At 31.7% G+C, this 21,472-nt stretch overlaps 1 protein-coding gene across 2 annotated transcripts; it reads left to right on the top strand.

Annotated features, from left to right (window-relative positions):
* Positions 1–7,298: 7,298 nt before the first annotated feature.
* On the top strand, positions 7,299–8,946 carry LOC123270552. Of its 2 annotated transcripts, XM_044736662.1 has the most exons (4): positions 7,299–7,413; positions 7,710–7,937; positions 8,423–8,605; positions 8,676–8,946. In XM_044736662.1, the coding sequence occupies exons 2-4, from the start codon at positions 7,889–7,891 to the stop codon at positions 8,828–8,830; spliced, it is 387 nt and encodes a 128-aa protein (XP_044592597.1). In that variant the 5' UTR covers positions 7,299–7,413; positions 7,710–7,888; the 3' UTR covers positions 8,831–8,946. The 2 variants fall into 2 exon arrangements, with proteins under 2 accessions (XP_044592597.1, XP_044592599.1); XM_044736664.1 differs by lacking the exons at positions 8,423–8,605; positions 8,676–8,946 and adding an exon at positions 7,484–7,643 and having other exon boundaries at positions 7,710–7,998.
* Positions 8,947–21,472: the final 12,526 nt, after the last annotated feature.

Here is a 21,472-nt window from a genome sequence, read left to right as displayed (position 1 = left end):
ACTAATTTAATTATAGTAAAAAAATTAGTGATTATGGTCAGTAACAGGCGATCTGTAGCTTTCAATCAATTTTTATTCTCATTTAAAACGATTATAGTAATTTACAATCAAAAAATCAGTAGTGATAATAAATAAGAGGAACTAGGCTGCCATTAATGACTTTTCAATTTCATAATTTAAATAAATTGAAATAATTCTAAAATTAATAATAAGGAGTGACGGTCAGTCAGGGGCTATAGGCGGCTAAGACTGAGTTTTTAATTTTTATTGGGAATAATTGAAGCAATTTTAATTCAAAAAATTACTAGCGAGGATCAGTCATAGGTACTGGGGGGCAATAAATGAATTTTAATTTTTATTTAGAATAATGGAAGTAATTTTCGATAAAAAAAATCAGTAGCGTGGGTTGGTTAGAAAACTTGGCGGATACGAATAATTTTTTATATTCATATAAATGATTAAAGTTATTTTTTATTAAAAATCAGTAGTCATAGTAAGTTAAAGGCACAAAGCAGCCAAGAATAAATTTTTGCTTCTATCCAAATGAATCAAATTAATTTTTTAATAAAAAATAAGGATTGACGGTCAGTCAGAGGATCCAGGCGGCTATGACTGAGTTTTTGATTTTTTATTGGAATAATTCAGGCAATTTTGAATTAGAAAATCCCTAGAAACGATCAGTTAGTTATGGTGGGCGGCCATAAATACATTTTTATTTCTATTTAAAATAATTAAAGTGATTTTTGAATAAAAAAAAAAAAGTAGCGAGGGTTAGCTACGAAATCTGGGCGGCTACGAATGACGTTTTTTTCATTTAGATCAATTAATTTAAATTCAATAAGAAAATTAGTGATCATGGTTAGTTACAGGTACTGGGCGGCTCTGAATGGATTTTTATTATTATTCAAAATAATTAGTTATTCAAAAATGCAAAATAAGTAGCAACGTTCAGTCAATGAAACTGGGTAGCTATAAATAAATTTTTATTTTTATTTAGAAAAATTAAATTAATTTTAATCAAAAAATTAGTGATCGGGGTCAGTTACAGGCACTGCGTCGCTGTGATTGAATTTTTATTTTCATTTAGATTGACCGAAAAAATTTTTAATTAAAAAATCAGTAGTGATAGTAATTGAGAGGCTCTGAGCAGCCATGAAAAAATTTTTACTTTTATTCAAATAAATTAAAATAATTTTTCAATAAAAAATCAGTAGCGACGGTCATTCAGGGGCTCTGGACGGCTGTGACTGAGTTTTTGAATTTTATTTGAAATAATTGAGGCAACTTTCAATTAATAAATCAGTAGCGAGGATCAGTTAGAGGTACTGGGCGGCCATGAATGAAGTTTTATTTTTATTTAGAATAATCAAAGTAATTTTTAATGAGAAAAATCGGTAGCGAGGGTTAGTAAGTAAAACTGGGCGGTTATGAATAAATTTTTATTTCGATTAAGAATAATTAAATTAATCTTAATCAAATACTAAGTGATTAGGTTTAGTAACAGGCAATGAGAAGCTATAAATGAATTTTTATTCTCATTTAGAACGATTAAAGTAATTTCTATTTGAAAAATCAGTAGTGACAGTACGTTAAAGAAAATAAGCAGCCATGAATGATTTTCACTTTTATTTAAATAAATTAAAATAATTTCCAAATAAAAAATAATGAGTGAGGGACAGTCAGGGGCTATAGGCGGCTGTGACTGAGTTGTTGATTTTTATTTGCAAGAATTGAGAAAATTTTGAACTAACAAATCAGTAGCGAGGATCAGCTAGAAGTACTGGGCGGCCATGAATGGATTTTTATTTTTATTTAGAATAATTTAAGGAACATTCAATAAAAAAAATCGGTTGTGTGGGATAGTAAAAAAAACTAGGAAACCATTAATAAATTTTTATTTGTATGAAAATGAATTAAATTAATTTTTGAATAAAAAATCATAATTGACGATTACTCGAGGCTCCAGGCGGCTATGACTGAGTTTTTAATTTTTTATTGGAATAATTGAGGCAATTTTGGATTAAGAAATCGCTAGCGAGAAATAGTTAGATGTACTGGGTGGCCCTGAATGAATTTTTATTTTTATTTAAGATAATTAAAGTGATTTTTGAATAAAATGAAATAAGTAGCGGGAGTTAGTTAGGAAAACTGGGTGGCTACGATTGAAGTTTTATTCATTTAGAATAATTAAATTAAATTCAATAAAAAAATTAGTTATCGGGGTCAGTTACAGGTACTGGGCGGCTATGAATAGATTTTAATTTTTATTTAAAATAATTAAAGTAATTTGAAAATGAAAAATAAGTAGCAACGTTCAGTAAAAGGAACTGTGTAGCTATGAATACTTTTCAATTTTTATTTAGAAAAATTGAATTAATTTCAATCAAAAAAATACTAATCAGGGTCAGTTACCTGCACTGCGTAGCTGTGAATAAATTTTTATTTCCATTTAGAACAATAAAATTAATTTTAATCAAAAAATTAATGATCAGGATCAGTTACAGGCACTGCGGAGCTGTGAAAAAATTTTTATTTTTATTATAAACAATTAAAGTAATTTTAAAATCAAATTTCAGTTGTAGTAGTAAGTTAGAGGCAATGAGCGGCCATGATTGAAATTTTATTTTAATTTCAATAAATTAAAATAATTTTGAAATAAAAAATAAGCAATGACGGAAAGCCAGGGGCTCTCGGCGGCTGGGACTGAGTTTTTGATTTATATTTAGAATGATTGAGAAAATTCTGAACTAACAAATCAGTTGTGAGGATCAGCTAAAATTACTGGGCAGCCATGAATGGATTTTTATTTTTATTTAGAATAACCTAAGGAACTTTCAATAAAAAAAATCAGTAGTTTGGGTTAGTTAGAAAAACTAGGAAATCATCAATGAATTTTTATTTTCCCTTACAACAATAAAAGTAATTTTCAACTAAAAGTCAGTAGTAATAGTAAGTTAAAGGCACTAAGCAGCTATATATAAATTTTTGCTTTTATTTAAATTAATCAAATTAATTTTTAAGTAATAAATAAGGATTGACGGTCAGTCAGGGGCTCCAGGCGGCTATGACTGAGTTTTTAACTTTGATTTGAAATAATTGAGGCAATTTTGAATTATAAGATCGCTAGCAAGGATCAGTGAGAGATACTGGGCAACAATAAATAATTTTTTATTCTTATTTGGAAAAATCGAAGCAATTTTGAATAAAAAAATTACTAGCGAGGATCAGTTACAGTTACTGGGTGTCCATAAATAAATTTTTATCTATATTTAGAATAATTAAAGTAATTTGCAATAAAAAAAATTAGTAGCGGGGGTTAGTTACAAAAACTGGGTGGCTACGAATAAATTTTTATTTTTATTTAGAACAATTAAAGTAATTTTTAATTAAAAATTTAGTAGTAGTACTAAGTTAGAGGCAATGAGCGGCCATGATTGTAATTTTATTTTTATTTAAATCAATTAAAATGATTTCAAAATAAAAAATGAGCCACGACGAGAAGTAAGGAGCTCTAGGTAGCTGTAACTAAGTTATTGATACTTATTAAGAATAATTGTGATAATTTTGAACTAACAAATCAGTAGCGAGGATCAGTTACAGGCACTGGGTAGCTATAAATGAATTTTTATTTGCATTTAAAACGATTGAAGTAATTTTTAATTGAAAAATCAGTAGTGATATTAAGTTAGAGGCACTTAGAAGCCATGAATGAATTTCTACTTGTATTTAAATTAATTAAAATATTTTTTAAATAAAAAATAAGTAGCGACGTTCAGTCATGGACTCTAGGTGGTTATAACTGAGTTTTTGAATTTCATTTGGATTAATTGAGACAAGTTTCAATTAAAAAATCAGTATCTAGGAACAGTTAGAGGTTCTTACAATGTCATGTGCAAAACAGAACCTACTGGGCAGGCATGTGTGAATTTTTATTCTCATTTAGAATAATCAAAGTTATTTTTAATATAAAGAATCGATAGCTAGGGTTAGTAAGATAAACTGGGCGGCCATAAATGAATTTTTATTTTGACTTAGAATAACTAATATAATCATAGTAAAAAAATTAGTGATTAGTGTCTGTAACAGGCGATCTGTAGCTGTAAATCAATTTTTATTCTCATTTAAAACGATTATAGTAATTTTTAATTCAAAAATCATTAGTGATAGTAAATAAGAGGAACTAGGCTGCCGTTAATGACTTTTCAATTCCATTATTTAAATAAATTGAAATAATTTCCAAATAAAAAATAAGGAGTGACGGTCAGTCAGGGGCTATAGGCGGCTGTGACTGTGTTCATGATTTTTATTTGGAATAATTGAGAAAATTTTGAACTAACAAATCAGTAGCGAGGATCAGCTAGAAGTACTGGGCGGCCATGAATGGATTTTTATTTGTATTTAGAATAATCTAAGGAACTTTCAATAAAAAAAAAAAGGCTAATCGGCAGCCGAAATGGAAGTAGATTTCATTTTAATGATAATTGGGTACTTCTACCCTGCGTACTCAGGATTTAGTTCGGGCGGAACGCACTTAATTTTCCCGCTTCTTTAGTTAAAGCCGAAAACGCAAGAAAAATTGTTGATGGCGGTTTTTTAAGGTTCAAATCAATGACTTACACATACACTGCATCTTGTCACGCAAACAGTGTCCTTTTCTTTTTGCGAATAATTGACGCGGTATTGGTGATTAAGTAATTTTTTAAATAAATTAAAATGAATTAACTTGCAAGATTGTTGGAGACTTTTACGCCAAACCATGAGATAAACAGCTGGGTTGCTGGTAGTAATGAGATGTAAGTAACATTTACTTGATAATTATAAGATTTAAGTTAATTGATGTCTGAAATGTTTAATTTAATTAATAATTACATTAAATTATCGTTTTTTCAATCTTAATATTATAATTGCAGTGAATTTCGTGCACTTGTTGAAACTGTCTTAGGAATTAGAACTGTGATAACGCGAAACGATGAGACCCAACTATTTACTATCATTGTCACTAATGGTAGTGGGTCGCGGGTACGTATCTTTTTCTGGGGAGCGTTGGCAGCAAACTACAATGTCCAGATTAACGCTAGAATGGTATGATTATATTTTTTAAATCATTAATTGTGAATGTCCTTCAACTCCTGTTGGAAACTGTTTTGCATTTCTCAACGCGAAGCATGAGTAGTGCTTTACTCTCACTCTCTCAAGTCAAACAATTATCGCAGCTTAAATTACTCTTATCTGAACCTTTTGACACGTTGAGTTTTAAATGAGTTGACAAAAAATATCAATAATAACACTTTTTTATAACAGTAGATACTATAGAAAATACTATTTTTGCTATGTAGTATAAAAAAAACGGTTTTAAAAAAATATTTCAGTGGACGTCGGGTTATGTGTATGTGTGGATGATGTATGTAGTCACGATGACCGTCTAATTTAATGTTATTTAAAGTTATTTAATTACGAAATGAATAAATTCACTAACAATTAACGGTATCTATATATATACATATATAATTTAATCTTCAGCCATACATGAGCACTTTCGATTATTTCAGTAATTTATTACTTTATTTTTTTTTTGTGATAAATAAGTGTTGAGACGAGCACTTTTGAATTTCCAAACTTTTGCGATAAATTCAAATTGCTCGCTTTAACTTTTTAACCAATAAGGAATCAGGAACCACATTTTTGTGATAATACGATACTTAGTTATCTTTACACTTATTTATATTTCATCTATTATAATTTTCACGATTGTTTATATTATGACGTTCTCTAACATTATTTTGTTTTCATTTTCTAGATTATTTCCATTTCAATTTTAAAATGCTAACTGACTTAAGTTATGTTTAACCCATCGCCGGGTGTTGGCGCCAATATCCAGATAAACAAGGATTTGACTGTGAAGGACTATTCCGTTATTCTAATCGAACCAACAATTTTTTAATTAAGTGTAATTATTTTCTCAAATTATGTCTAAAGTTATTAACATTAAAGTCAATATTAAAATGATTTTAGATTTTTTTTTATCTTTGGGAATTACTATAAATTTTTTCATTATGAGTTTATTCCATAACATCTGTATGATTAATTATGTAATTGTTACTTATAGGCATTGCCTATTGCCATATATTTTATTAGTTCAACTACTGCTCCCGAGTGTTCAACTACTGCGGCTTGTCAGAATTGATTGTTCAACTTTTACTCATTTATAGTCTATTTTAAAAACGTTGTCAAAATATAGATAATCAATTATCTGAGTTATTTTGCGCTTCAATCAATTCAAAATTGTTCATATTTTCATGAAAATCACTAATTTGAACTGATAATGACATCTTTATATATTAATAAAAGTAGGGTTAAATAAGCTTTATTTTAAAATCTGTTCAACTACTGGGTACTTTACCTTAATTAATTTCGATAATTATTAGATCAAGCGGAATTTTAACACCCGCCTTGATTTTAATTATAATAAAAGACATTATTTTGAACTATTTTTATTCGAAAAATTTTTTTTTCAAGTCAAAATTTTTTATCAAATATATAGCAATACAGACACTAAAAAAAAGTTTTTTTCCTCCTAATATACTAAATTTTTTACTCGAGTTTTCTTGATTTAAAAAAACTGGTATTCTTAACCTTAAAATACCACGCTTTACTATAAGGCTAGTTTTTTTACAATTAGAAAACTTTATTCTCATAGTTAAAAAACTTTTGTATTTTAATCATAAGAATACCATTTTTTTAACCATAAGGAAACATTTCCTTGAAAGAAAAAAACTTTTTTTTCAGTGTATACTAATATGAAATATGTACCAAACGATTTTTTAAAAATTATAATATTTTATTCATTCTAATTTTATATTTTAAGAAAAAACAATATATTCAAATTCGCGCTTCAATGACCTACCGTATTATTTCAATGATATCTGATCTAAGTATCGTTTCAATCATATATACAGATGTCAGCATTAATGCCTTGTGTACTAAAGTTAGCCCCCTGGATGTTATCTCACTAAGAGTGCCAACTTAAGTAAACTGAACGTTAATTCTTACGTTTGTAGTGTCACCTGTTGGATGCGACCATTATATTACACTAGTGACTATGCTATGGATGTATAATTGATAGCATATATTTTTATCTAAGCGTCGAGACAACGTAACCTTGGTAACGACTAAACTAAAGAAAATTTAATAATTATTACTCGTATTGACATTTCAATATAAAGTTCCTAATCCTAATATAAAGTCTCTAATAATATATAAGGTATATATAAATTGAAAATATAATTTATTTATTTTGTTTGCGATCTATTGGATTAAAAAAAAAATGTCTAAAAATTCGAAAGAAAAAAATGAAGAAAATATTAACTTTACTCCTGATGCAGTTGTTGAGGCATTTGTTCCTGGCTTATTCGTGTAAGTTTTATTTGATTTATTTATACTCAATTCAAATAAATTGAGTGATAATTTTGAATTTTTTTCTAAGTGAATTGGTTGGATTTGTTGATGCTATTGAATCAACCAAACAATACGGAAATTTACGGATTTTCAAATTTATTTTGAATAATTCAAAAAAATACAGAATTCAAATAAATGCATATGATGATGATATCACACGAACTGAACAAGAGATTAAATTGGGAAATGTAACATTATTCATATTATTATTATAAATTATTATTAATAATTGTTACTAAAATCCTCTTTTTTAGGTTATTCATTTGGAAAACGTTCGAGCTGCAGTTAATAACAAATATAATAAAGGGAATTTTCAGGGTGCCCAATTAACTATGCATAAATATACCATTATTTAAAAGGTCGGTGAAATTGATTTGAATAAATATGTTACTGTACCTAACCTTCTACTAGTTCTCCTGATGATTCTTTATCAATGATCTCACTAAGTGCGATTGGAACAAGTATTTTGCCGCATAGATTTAGTATGTATTATAATTTTATTTTATATTTTACATTGTATCTTGTTGATTTTTACAATTAATACTTTATACCTAAGATTTAACTATAATTTATGATAATTGAATGCTTAATATTTACAATTATGCTTTATATTCGATTATCAAATAATTTTTAGCTTTAGAATTTTTTTTTTTAATTCTTTACTATTCACAACAGTTAATATATAATTATAAATTTATAGTTTTATTATTATTTTTCATTACTATAAATAACTTACCGAATTTATATCTATCTACTCATAACTTATTATTGATGAATTGAAATTTACAACAAATTAAAATTTTCAATAATTATATATTACAAATTACACTAAATACTTATTTCAATAAAATTCTCGTATTTAAATTAATTTTTTTACAATTTACAATTATAATATAAAATTCTTAACAATTTTTTTTAATCTATTTAATAATTTATGAATACAATTCTTTATCTATATTTAATCTAGAAACTACTGGTTACATTAAATCTAAATTTTCTGTCATTAAAAATGATAACGAAGAGTGGAACAAAGCTTTTTTTTCCATCACTGATGATGTATTTAAAATGGAAGTTACTATTAATTCTTATAAAGAAAATAAATTCGAAAAGGGAGAACATGTTGAATTAATTGGTTCTATTTACAAATTGAGTAAGCTTTTATCTTATAAACTTACCATACATAAAACTAATTATATAAATAATCACTAAAATATCTACAGAAAACGACGAAATAACTTTTAAAGTGGAAAAAATGAGTGATGTACGCAAATTTGACGACGATGTCAAACTATTAAATTGGCTTCTTGAAGGTCGTACGACAATTTATTCCTCAACCTACTCAAGTGGATTAAACAAGAGACAAAAAACTGAATAATGTTAACTGCGACACAATTTTACTCATTACCTTTTCTCATTAACTAAATTTTCCCCTGGTTAAATCAAAAAATTATAGCAATACTCAATTTTACTTTAATTAATTTATTTGTTACGCGTCAAACATGATTAAAAAAAATATGGAAGTAAGTTTAAACAAATTAATTAAAATACTTGATTACTAATAATCGAAACGATTAATTTAAACAATAATTTATGAAAGATGTTGTCATCTTAAAAAGATTGGCAATTTTTTTTTTTCATCTTATACTTCTATAAAAAATTAAGATGTATAAGTTATTCATAATAATAATAAATACTTTGTTCATTTATAAAAAAAATAATCATTATTTTTTATTTATAAACATTATTAACTAAATAAACGACTGATAAAAATACATAAATATTTGTATAACTCATGACAACAAGATGAAATTATTAATTGTTTATAATTTTAAACCGCGACGTATATTTAATTTCAAAAATGAGTTTATTTTAAAAAAATATTATTACTGTTAGAAAATGTTGAAACTATTTATTATATGGCTTTATCTTCATTAGGTAATAAGTTAATTAAAATTTGTTACGGAGAAAATGATAGTAATTCAAAAAAAAAGTTATTTCAATAATAATGAGATTAAAATTTTAATAAAATTTTTGTTTAGTAATCATTTATTTTAAATTTTTAAATGGTTTAAAATAAAAATAATAATACTAGTTGTTAAACATCTAAAAAAATACAAATTGTCAACCTATACTATATAATTAAAAAAAAGCATGCAAATGAAAGCTAATTCGATGAGTTTTTTGATGCGATTCACAAAATTTTAACACCGAACATGATTTTAATTGGAAAAAAAAATTTTTTTAATTAATTTTATTTAGAAAATTTTTTTCTTGAGTTGAAAGTTTTTTGATTATTTATTAACCAATTATGAAAATTATAAGATCTGAAGACACTGGGCGGCTGTGACTGAATTTTGATTTTTATTTCAATAATTAAGATAATTTTGAATTAAAAAATCTGTATCGAGGTTCCAGCGGATGCACTGGGCGGCAGTTACTGAATTTTAATTTCTTTTCTTGAATAACTGAAGTAATTCTGAATTTAAAAAATTAGAAGCAGGGTTCAAGCAGACACACTGGGCGATTGTGACTGATTTTGATTTTTTGATTGGAGTTAGTGGTTTTCATTGAAAAATTAATAGCGAAGCTCAGGCAGAGGCAATGAGCGGCCATGACTGAATGTTTAATGTCATTATGAATTCATCTATTTATTCATGCTTAAATACAATGTGACTAATTAATCTCGATAATTTTCAAATCAAGTGGAATTTTGACACCTGACTTGAATTAAATTATAAAAAGACAATATTTAAAACGAATCTTGTTCAAAAAATTTTTGTCCTCCGTCAATGTTTTTGAAATATACACCAATCAATTTAAAAAAAAATTATAATATTTGATTTATTCATGCTTAAATATAGTGTGACTAATTAATTTCAATAATTTTTAAATCGAGCAAAATTTTGAAACCTGACTTGATTTTAATTATTGAAGACAATATTTGAAACTAATTTATGAAAAAAATTTTTCTTTAAGTCAATATTTTTTAAAATATGTATAAACCGATTTTTTTATAATTTCAATATTTGATTTATTCATACTTAAATATAGTGTGACTAGTTAATTTTGATACATATTTAATCAAGCGCAACAATATTATAACCTGACTCGATTTTAATTATAATGACGGAATTTAGAAATAATTTTATAAAAAAAATTTTTGTCTTAAGTTAATACTTGTCGAAATATTAACTATCCAATTTTTTGGAAGTCAGGTTCAAATATAGTTTGACTGATTAATTTCGATAATTATTAAATCAATCGTTATTTTCACACCTGACTTAATTTAAATTATAGAAGACAATATTCTGCAATGATTTTGTTCAAAAAATTTTTGTCTTAAATCAATAGTTTTTGAAATATGTACTTACCACTTTTGGAATGATTATAATATTTGATTTATCCATTCTCAAATTTAATGTGACTAATTAATTTCGATATTTCTTAAATCAAGTGAAATTTTAACACTTAATTTAATTTTAATCATACAATACATTATTATAAATTTAAAATTTTCAAAAATCGGGAAGTTAAAAAATAAATAGTGTTAAAGTTTATTATGGTGAAAAAATTCTCTATGTAGTTTTTCATAATTTTTTGCTTGTTTCCTGAGTCCTTTGAGGTTATAAAAGCAGTTCAAGCTAAAATAAAATTGCAGATAACTATCAGTGAAGATAATTAAGACATATTTTTTCCGAACTGATGACCAAAAATCGCTCTCAAATGAATTATGTACATAGTCCGATAATTTCGCTAGTTTTCTTTATTCATGGAGTTGCTAGAAAAAGTTAAAGCTATAGAATCGCTGATCTATTTGCTTCCCGGGGGAGATAGTAGTGGTTAGTGAAGAATACAATATTTTTTACTAATTTTATTCTAAATTTTTTTTTGTCAAATCAAATTTTTTTTTCGAAATATATACCAACCAGTTTTTAAATAATTGTAATATTTGATTTATTTATACTTAAATACAATGTGACTAATTAATCTCGATAATTCTTAAATTAAGCAGAATTTAATCACCTGACTCGATTCAAATGATAGAAAACAAGATTTTTAGTTAATTTTACTCCAAAAATTTTCGTCTCAAGACGGTTGATTTGAAAAATTGGTTGGGACATAGATCAAAAAATATTGTCCTGACCGAACAGTGAAGTTATTCAATAATCAAAAAAAAAAAAATTTACGTATTTTTTCAGTGACTGGAAATTAAAAAAATTATAACATTTGATTTATTCATGCTTAAATATAAAGGGACTTATTAATCTCGATAATTCTTAAACCGAGCGTACTTTCATCACCTGATTCAATTTTTAATATAGAAGACAAAATTTTGAACTAAGTTTATTCAAAAATTTTTTTTCTGAAGTCAAAATTTTTGAAAACATTTACTTATTTACTTTTAAATAAAAATATTTATTATTTGAGTTATTCATGCTTAAATTTAATGTGACTTATTAATGTCGATAATTGTTCAACCAAGCGGCGTTTTAACACAAGACTCAAATTTAATAATAATTATAGAAGACAATATTCTAAACTCATTTTGTTCGAAAAATTTTTGTCTCAAGTTGAAATTTTTTTAGAAAAGTACCAATTAATTTTTGAAAAATTATTATATTTGATTTATTTATGTTTGCATTGATTGTGACTCATTAATCTCGATAGTTCTTAAACCGAGCAGAGTCTTAGCACCTGACTCAATTTTTAATATAAAAGATAAAATTTTGAACTAAGTTTTTTCAAAAAGTTTTTATCTCACGTCAAAATTTTTTAAAACATCAACCAATTAAAGATAAAATTTTGAACTAAGTTTTGTCAAAAAGTTTTTATCTCACGTCAACATTTTTTAAAACATCTACCAATTAAAGATAAAATTTTGAACTAAGTTTTGTCAAAAAGTTTTTATCTTACGTCAAAATTTTTTAAAACATCTACCAATTAATTTTTAAAAAATTATAATGTTCAATTTATTCATGCTTAAATATAGTGTGACTTATCAATCTCGATAATTTTTAAACCAAGTAGAGTTTTAACACTGGATAATTTTAATTATGAAAGCCAATATTTTAAACTCATTTTATTCTAAAAATTTTTGTGCGTTGAAATTTTTTAGAAAAAGTATCAATTAGTTTTTTAAAAATTATAATATTTGATTTATTCATGCTTAAATATAGTGTGACATTAATCTCGATAATTCTTAAACCAAGTGGAGTTTTAACACTGAACAATTTAATTATGAAAGACAATATTTTAAACTTATTTCGTTCAAAAAATTTTTATCTCACGTCAAAATGTTTTAGAACATGTACCAATTAATTTCTAAAAAATTATAATGTTTAATTTATTCATGTTCAAATATAGTGTAACTTATTATTAATCTTGATAATCGTTCATTCAAGCAGCGTTTCAACACTGGACTCGATTTTTATTATAGAAAAAAATATTCTAAACTCATTTTGTTCGAAAAGTTTTTGTCTCAAGTTAAAATTTTATAAAAAAGTACTAATTAATTTTTTAAATATTATAATATTTGATTTATTCATTCTTAAATATAGTGTGACTTGTTAATTTTGATAACTCTTATAGCAATAGAGTTTTAACACTGGACTTGATTTTAATCATATAGAGGACAATATTTTAAACTCATTTTATTAGAAAAATTTTTATCTCATGTTAAAATTTTTGACATCATTTATTAGCTGCAAAGTTATGACAAAAAAAAAGTCATTTCTAGCGCTCGTTATACTGTTTTCAAAATAAATAAATTGAGTGTTTTTGTTTATATTTGACATTATAACCTCGAAAAACTAACAAAAGATATTATAAGTCATTAGTGAAAAGAATAAGCGTCAAGAGGCATAAAATTTTTTATGATTAACGTCGTGAAAATTTTTTTCTTTTGATAGATTAACTAAGAGCATATATTTTTTAAAAATGGTTAAAGTAAATTTCAATGAAAGTGAGCAATTGAGGTTATTTGCCGATGGAGATGAATCAAAGTGAGTTAAATATATTTATATTTCTAGAAAGTAAATATGAAGTATTGTTATTATATTTTTGCACGACTCATGATGCGTAGTATCAGAGAGTGCTTTACGATCGAAAAATATTTTCGCTTCATTTTGGTAACTATTTTTAGTATTACAGCCTTGTTAGTTCACGGAATCAAGATATTTTGCATACTATTGTCGAGATAATTTAATGGAGATTAATTCCATACTTTCTAAAAATCGATTTAGTGCAATAGAAACGGAAAAAAAAAAAATTAGAAAAACGGTTGATCCTGAAGGCCATCCCTGCAACTTCCCGCTAATTCCATACTTAGGCGCTTAAAATTGCACCAATGACATTTTTGAGCTCTTCTAGCTCTAAAATACAATTTATGGGTCCCTATGAGCTCTCCGAGCTCAAAGAGATTGCATTCCTATGCTTTTGAGCTCTTCGAGCTCAAAAGTCTGATAGAAACTTGATGAGACACTATTTTTTGAATTTTTAAATCGCAACAACTTTTGAATGAATAAACCGATTTTCACGCAGTTGGCAGCATTCGACACAGTTTTTTAAGCCTCACGAAGAATCTTTTATTTTTAATTAATCACGCTAGAAATTTCGGAGTTATTCCAAGAAAACACTTTTTTCGGTTTTCTTTCGTTCACGATATCTCTCGAACGAATCAACCGATTTCGACCGGATTAGCGCCGATCGGCGTAGTTTTTCAAGTTTCAGGGCAGATTAGTTTTTGAGGTTGATCGATAGAGCCGTTTAAAAGATATTCCACAAAAACCACTTTCAAAAATGATTTTTTTCTTTTTTTTGAGATTTTTCAACATTTCTTAAAATCTATCGGTCCAAATTCTCAGGAAATCTAAGTTTGAGGAGACTCTTTAGAACGCCGTTTAAATCGTTCCGATCGGTTCAGTCGTTCAAAAGTTATAAATGAGTTACATACTCACACACACTCACACACACACACACACACACACACACACACACACACACACACACACACACACACACACACACACACACACACACACACACACACACACACACACACACACACACACACACACACACACACACACACACACACACACACACACACACACACACACACACACACACACACACACACACACACACACACACACACACACACACACACACACACACACACACACACACACACACACACACACACACACACACACACACACACACACACACACACACACACACTCGGGGCAGAAGAGATACTGCTATCGGACGCGTCTCCCCGAGCGGATGGGAGAACGCTCGCTGTCCTTGGATGACACTTAATCTCTTAGTTGATGAGGTACAGCGGGTAGGAGCCAAGCAAAATAACCAAACAAAATACGCTCCCGTGGACAAAACTCCCCTTTAATGGGTTAGTCGCACTAACTGACCTAACAAGACGATCGTTCTCTGCTGTGACCCACTGGGAGTGACCGGAACCTGTATCGTAGTTTCCGACGATGCAGGCCACGGCTGATGTGAGCTTGCTCTACCGAGGTGTAAGTTGCAGCATTGGATCAGGAGCCAGCCACTTCGGGCCTTGATCAGGAAGTACACACTGAGTGTTAGAGATCGGAATCTTCACCGCTCCGAGCGAGTCTAGTCCGTTCGTGTATTCCGGGACTGGCTAAGTGTCGGCTAGGCCTCAGGGAACTGGGGTAGGAGTACTATCTCCAAGGGTACACCCGTTTCTAGTTATGGCAACCCGCTCCACTCCGTACGATGCGCTGGTATATTAAAAAAGTATGAGTAAGTTACAGGAAACAAATAAGAATAGAAACGGGCTTCATGCTCAACAAGCAGCGATTGAAGCAAGCGCTGACATGAAGAGAACGCAAGCGTTAGAGCGCCTTGAGAAGCTGACCATTGAGCTGCAAGAGTTTGTCCAAACTAAGGTCAATATCCACAAGGAGATAAAGACCAAGACAACCGGTGTAGTCAATGCTCTTGGAAGATTCAAGAAACTGGACGAAGAATGGCGCTCATCATTACACCGCACCCCTTGTGCTACATCGGAGAGAAACAGTCAAGTGGTTGTTGAAGAAGCGATGGACACTGGAGCCGAAGGTGACGGAGAATCAGTCGCTGAAGAAGAAAGTGAAACTATCACAACGGCAGAGACTGAATCCTTTGACCAAGACGGCCGCATCCTGAGGAAGTTGAAAAGAAAAATTCGTTCTCCCGAAGGCGGAGCTTTTCATACTCCCAAGAAGCTGAAAGACGTTGGACCTGGTCATCCCATCAAGCAGCAGGAAGTGGTTACGGATCTTCCACAAAACTCTTGTGAACAGAACAAGAAGCCAGGCTGGGAAAAGGAGCAGTCCAGAAAGGACAAGAAGAAGGAGCGCAAGAAACTGCCCCCAAAAAAACCTCTGGTGCCTCCACCGAAGCCGAACCAGAAGCCAAGAAGAACAGCAACGAGACCGGAGGCACTTATTATCCATCCAGCGAACAAAGATAAGTATTCTGAAATACTTACACGGATCAAGGCGGACGTTCGCCCAGATCAGGTCCGCAACACAGTCGAGAAGATACGCAGGACCGCGACAGGGAACATTCTCATAACGCTGTCGAAAGGCAGTAGTGATAGAGGTAAAGACTTGCAGAAGACTATCGCGGGAATACTTAAGGAGGACGCAAATGTCATTAGTACAGGACCTGAAGAAGACCTGGAAATTCGCGATATTGACGATACTACAGCTAAAGATAACATTCTAACAGCTTTACAAGAGGCAGCTGGAAACGATTGTGGTATAACAGTAGAGGCCATGAAAATTCGTAAGGTCTTACGTAGCAGAACTCAAATTGCGTCGGTGACTCTGGCAGCAACGGTAGCGCAGAAAGTGGTAGGAGAACACGGTAAGATTAGGATCGGCTGAATCAATTGTCGTATTAGAACAGTACTAAGACCAGTCCGATGTTATAAATGCTGGCATTTTGGACACCGTGCGGTTCAGTGCACAAGTGAAGTCGACCGCTCCAAACTTTGCATTAAATGTGGAGAAGAGGGACACAAAATCGCCGAATGTAATAAGCCTGCTAAATGCGCACTGTGTGCGGATCAATCCGGTACAGAGAATAACGCCCATCATGCCAGCACAAGCAGATGCCCAGTATTCCAAGAGGCACTCAAGAAGATAACTGATAAACGAAAATGAGAATACTGCAGCTAAACATCAACCACTGTGAAGCGGCACATGATTTGCTCATGCAGACAGTACGTGAACAGAAGCTTGACCTCGTGCTTATATCGGAACCGTATAAACACCTCGGCGGCCAACCATGGGAAACTGACTGCACCAAAAAAGCTGTCATATGGTCCTGTCGCAAGCTCCCCTTCCAGAGTGTCGTTAACAATGGCAGTGCCGGCTTTGTAGCAGCATCGGTAGATGGCATCCGCTTTTACAGCTGCTACGCACCACCTAGCCTCACTATTGTTGAATTCATGGACTTTCTGGATCGACTGACGGAGGACGCGAAGCAGTACTACCCAGTGGCAATAGCTGGAGACTTCAACACCTGGGCAGTGGAATGGGGCAGCAAACACACCAACGCTCGAGGTAAAGAACTACTGGAAGCTTTTTCTACGTTAGATGTAGTATTGTTAAACAGCGGCGATGCGCCGACGTACACTAAAGGAGACGCAAGTTCTATTGTGGATCTTACTTTTGTCAGCAGCAGCCTCATCAGAGGAAACTACGACTGGAAGGTGATGGAGATCTACACGGCCAGCGATCACAATGCGATTTTCTGGGAAGTATCAAAGGACCAGAATCCTAGAAGACCGGCTAAGAAACTTGACATCGTTGGGTGGAAGGTGAAATCCTTTGACCCAGGTGCTTTAGTAGCTGCCCTAAATAGTGAACCGCTTACTACTGGATCTGCAGAAGAAATGACCAAGGACTTGATGAAGAGAGTGACCCAGGCTTGCGACACCTGCATGCCCCGTAAACGGGGCATGAACCAAAGACCTTCGGTGCACTGGTGGAACGAACACATCAGCTTCCTACGGAAAGAGTCTCTCAAGAAAAGAAGAATATCTCAGCGTGGTTATCGGCGGCCTGACTCAGCGGAACTAGTCGCAGAATACAAGAAAGCTTGTCGACATTTAAGCAAAGCCATCAAGAATAGCAAGAAGCACTGCTGGAAAGAGCTAATCAACGAGGTGGACAAAGACTTGTGGGGTAGACCTTACAAGGTAGTCATGGCACACCTGAAATATCAGCCAATGCCGTCTCCTACGTGTCCTCAACTCTTACAGAAGATCGTGACTGCGCTGTTTTCACGACAGCGCGTTTTCAACTATCTGTTGACACAGGACGAACTGAATGATATTCCACCTGTCACGAAAGAAGAACTGATGGAAGCTTGTAACCGCGTCGGGAATAATAAAGCACCGGGATTGGACGGAATCCCTAATATTGCCTTGAAAACATCTATTAAAGCAGCGCCAGCGTTATTCCTCGACGTCTACAACATCTGCTTGAAGGAAGGGATTTTTCCTCGGAAGTGGAAACAACAACGGCTGGTACTACTTCCTAAAGGGAAAAAACCACCGGAAGAACCGTCATCTTATCGTCCACTCTGCATGCTGGATACAGCTGGTAAGATACTAGAACGTATAATCCACCAAAGGATAGAAGCAGTTGTCGATCCACTCTTGGCAGACAATCAGTACGGATTTCGGAAAGGACGATCAACCCTGGACGCGATCAACCTGGTTGTCGGTATAGCCAAAGACGCAATCGCCGGTACCAGATGGAAGGGGGGAACGAAGAAATATTGCCTGGTGGCAACTTTAGACATAAAAAATGCCTTCAACTCTGCCAACTGGGATTGCATCATGCAAGCCCTTCAAGAGATAAACGTACCAGGATACCTACGAAGGATAGTCGCTAGCTACTTCACAGATAGTGTCCTGAGATATGACACGAAGAATGGTCCAAAGGAGTATGATGTTACTGGAGGTGTACCGCAGGGTTCTGTTCTCGGTCCACTTCTCTGGACTGTCATGTACAACGGATTGCTGAGACTGAAACTACCAAGAAACGTCAAACTGGTAGCGTACGCGGACGACGTAGCCGTAGTAATAGTCGCAATGCATCTTGATGAGATAAAACATATGTTCGCTATCACCTTTGAGCGAATTAACCAGTGAATGGACACAGTCAATTTACAACTGGCTAAACAGAAGACCAAGGCTGTACTTATCACTAGCAGAAAAGTAGTGGTAACGATCAATCTAAACGTCGGAGACCATGAAATCACATCCCAATCATTCATTCGATATCTGGGAGTGATGCTCGATGCCCGACTTAACTTTAAACAACAAGTTGAACACGTGACCACCAAAGCATCAGCAGTAGTAGCCAACCTAGTACGATTGATGCCCAACATCGGTGGCCCGAAGCAGACAAGGAGGTCATTGCTATCATCAGTAGTTACATCGGTCCTCACATATGGTATATCCATTTGGGCCGACGCACTTGAGATCCAAGAATCATGGAGAAAAGCATGTCCAGTTTACCGACTGAGCGCGCTAAGAGTAGCCAGCGCCTTTCGAACAATATCAGAGGAAGCAGTGTGTGTCATTTCCGGAATTTCGCCGCTCAGAGTCCTAGCTGAGGAAAGACGTAACCTTTACCAACGAAATAGGACAACCGCACAAAGTGCCGAGGAACTCAGAGCTAAAGAACGGCAGAACAGCATCGCACGATGGCAATCGCAGTGGGACGCCGCGACAACAGGGAGATGGACACACCGTCTCATACCAAGGATTGACGTTTGGCTTAACCGGAATTACGGCGAGGCCAACTACTATCTGACCCAGATGTTGTCAGGACACGGCTGTTTCCGGGAGTACCTTTATCGCTTTAAGCACGATAATTTCCCAGAGTGTCCGTCTTGCCCAAGAGTTGCTGAAAATGCGGAGCACGTTTTCTTCGAGTGCCCTCGTTTAAACCCACAGCGTGATGAGTTAGAGCAGATCCTGAACAAGAAAATCACACCAGAGTCAATAGTAGAAGAAATGCTGTCATCCGAAGCTGCCTGGAACGCCACAAGCAAGTTTACCACCGAAATGCTTACAGAGCTGCGTTCCATTGAACGAAAAAGGGCAAATGACAGAAACTAGAAGGAAGGAAAAATAACACCTTAGCCACCAGAAGGAAGAGCAGTAGCTACATCCTCCCCTCATGAAGTAATGCCTGACGGCGGTTTCCATGAGGGATTAGAGGAAAGAAGAAAAGGGGTTTAGGGTTTAGTGGGTAGGGGCGTTACGTCGAGTCGCCACATATCCAGGCCGAACAGCTATGCCTGGAATCCGTAAAAAGGATTCCCCCCCCCTAAGATAAAAAAAAAAAAAAAAAAAAAAACACACACACACACACACATACATACAGACATAGTGACGAACTCGCGGGGATAGTCAGAGAAGCTTCCTGTGACCTTCAAACGTCGAGATCTGATGAAAACTCGATTTTTGTAAAACGGGGTTAAAACAATAACTTCCCGATTTTTGAAAATCTGAGATTTTGAGCGGGAAGTTAAAAATAAGTAAAAAAAAAATTTTTCTGTCCGTCATGTATGAAACTCTGGAAACACTTTAACTTGTGAAAAAATCAATTATTTGAGTTAAATTTTTTTTTTTTTAATTTCTAATCGACAATTGTAGGTTACCAAATGCGAATGGCTAATTAATTCAGTGTCGTTTAATTATAATTAATAATAAACGAAAACTACAAATCTGTATATCTATACATATCCATGTAAAATTAACACGGATGGTGATATATCGATATCATTAGATATTATGTACATTTATTCCACCAGGCGCGCTTGTGCAGTAGTGCCTTTTTAGTACAGCTATTTTTTTGGCAACTAATTTTGAACAACTTATATTTTTTTTTTTTTTCAATATTTCATAATTAAATGAGCATGATGAGTCGTGGACTTTTGGATTTTCCAAACCTTTTTTTATTTTATCAAAAAATTATCGATATTTCATATAAATTTTCAATAGAATTTAATATATTATCTAAATTTTACATTTTTCCTCAGTTTTACTGGTTTCGTAACGAGAATATGTGGAATACATTGGATAGAATTTGAGTATCGATTTGTGTTTTTGATATCGGAAGGAAAAATTACAAGATATGTCATGTGTATGAATACTGCTTTCAAAAATATCATTAGTAATATTCACTTACACCAATTGATCGTAATAAAAAAATCAATTGCAAGATTTGGAGTTCTAGACATTTTCACGAATAATCCTATCATCAATGATTTTCGGTTCGAAGTTGATCTAACATCAGATATAAATCTTTTGTCAATTACTTTGAGAAACAATGATTTCTCTTTATTACCAAATTTAAGAATTGAAATAGACATTGAAAATGAAGAATAGTTATTTGGGTACGTATATACATTTTAATATCTTGTTTCAAAATGACATTTCGTACAAAGAAAATTTTTATAAAAAATGAACAAAAGTTAGTGAAAGAATTGAAAAAAAATTAAAAAATATTCTGAATGCGTCGATGTAAACGAAAAAAAAAAAACAAAAAAAGATAATAATGAAGATAATAAATATGAATTAAAAAAGAAATGATTATGTTAATAAAATTATAATGATTATTTAATTTAATACATGTGACAATGTTACTTTTTTAAGCTTTTTGTGTCTAGGAAATAACTCTCAGAAATCTTGTATTATGAACATCAGATGAAAAATATAAGAAGCATTGAAGCGGCATAAGAAGCGAAGCAAGCAAAGTTAAATTATACAATGAAAATCTAAAAATTTGAACGTAACCAGGATTTATAATGCTAAGGAAATTAGATAATTACAAATTTCATGAGTCAACTATCAAAATTGTTACTTTAATAATGATTATAATGAAAAAATCTAAACAGGTTTAAAGAAATTATAATATTTGATTTATTCATGTTTACATTTATTATGACTAATTAATTG

Source organism: Cotesia glomerata, linkage group LG8 (assembly GCF_020080835.1).
Source record: "Cotesia glomerata isolate CgM1 linkage group LG8, MPM_Cglom_v2.3, whole genome shotgun sequence".
Lineage (NCBI taxonomy): Eukaryota > Metazoa > Arthropoda > Insecta > Hymenoptera > Braconidae > Cotesia > Cotesia glomerata.
The sequence above is the reverse complement of the archived record's forward strand: the minus strand, read 5'-3'. Positions and strand labels throughout refer to the sequence as shown.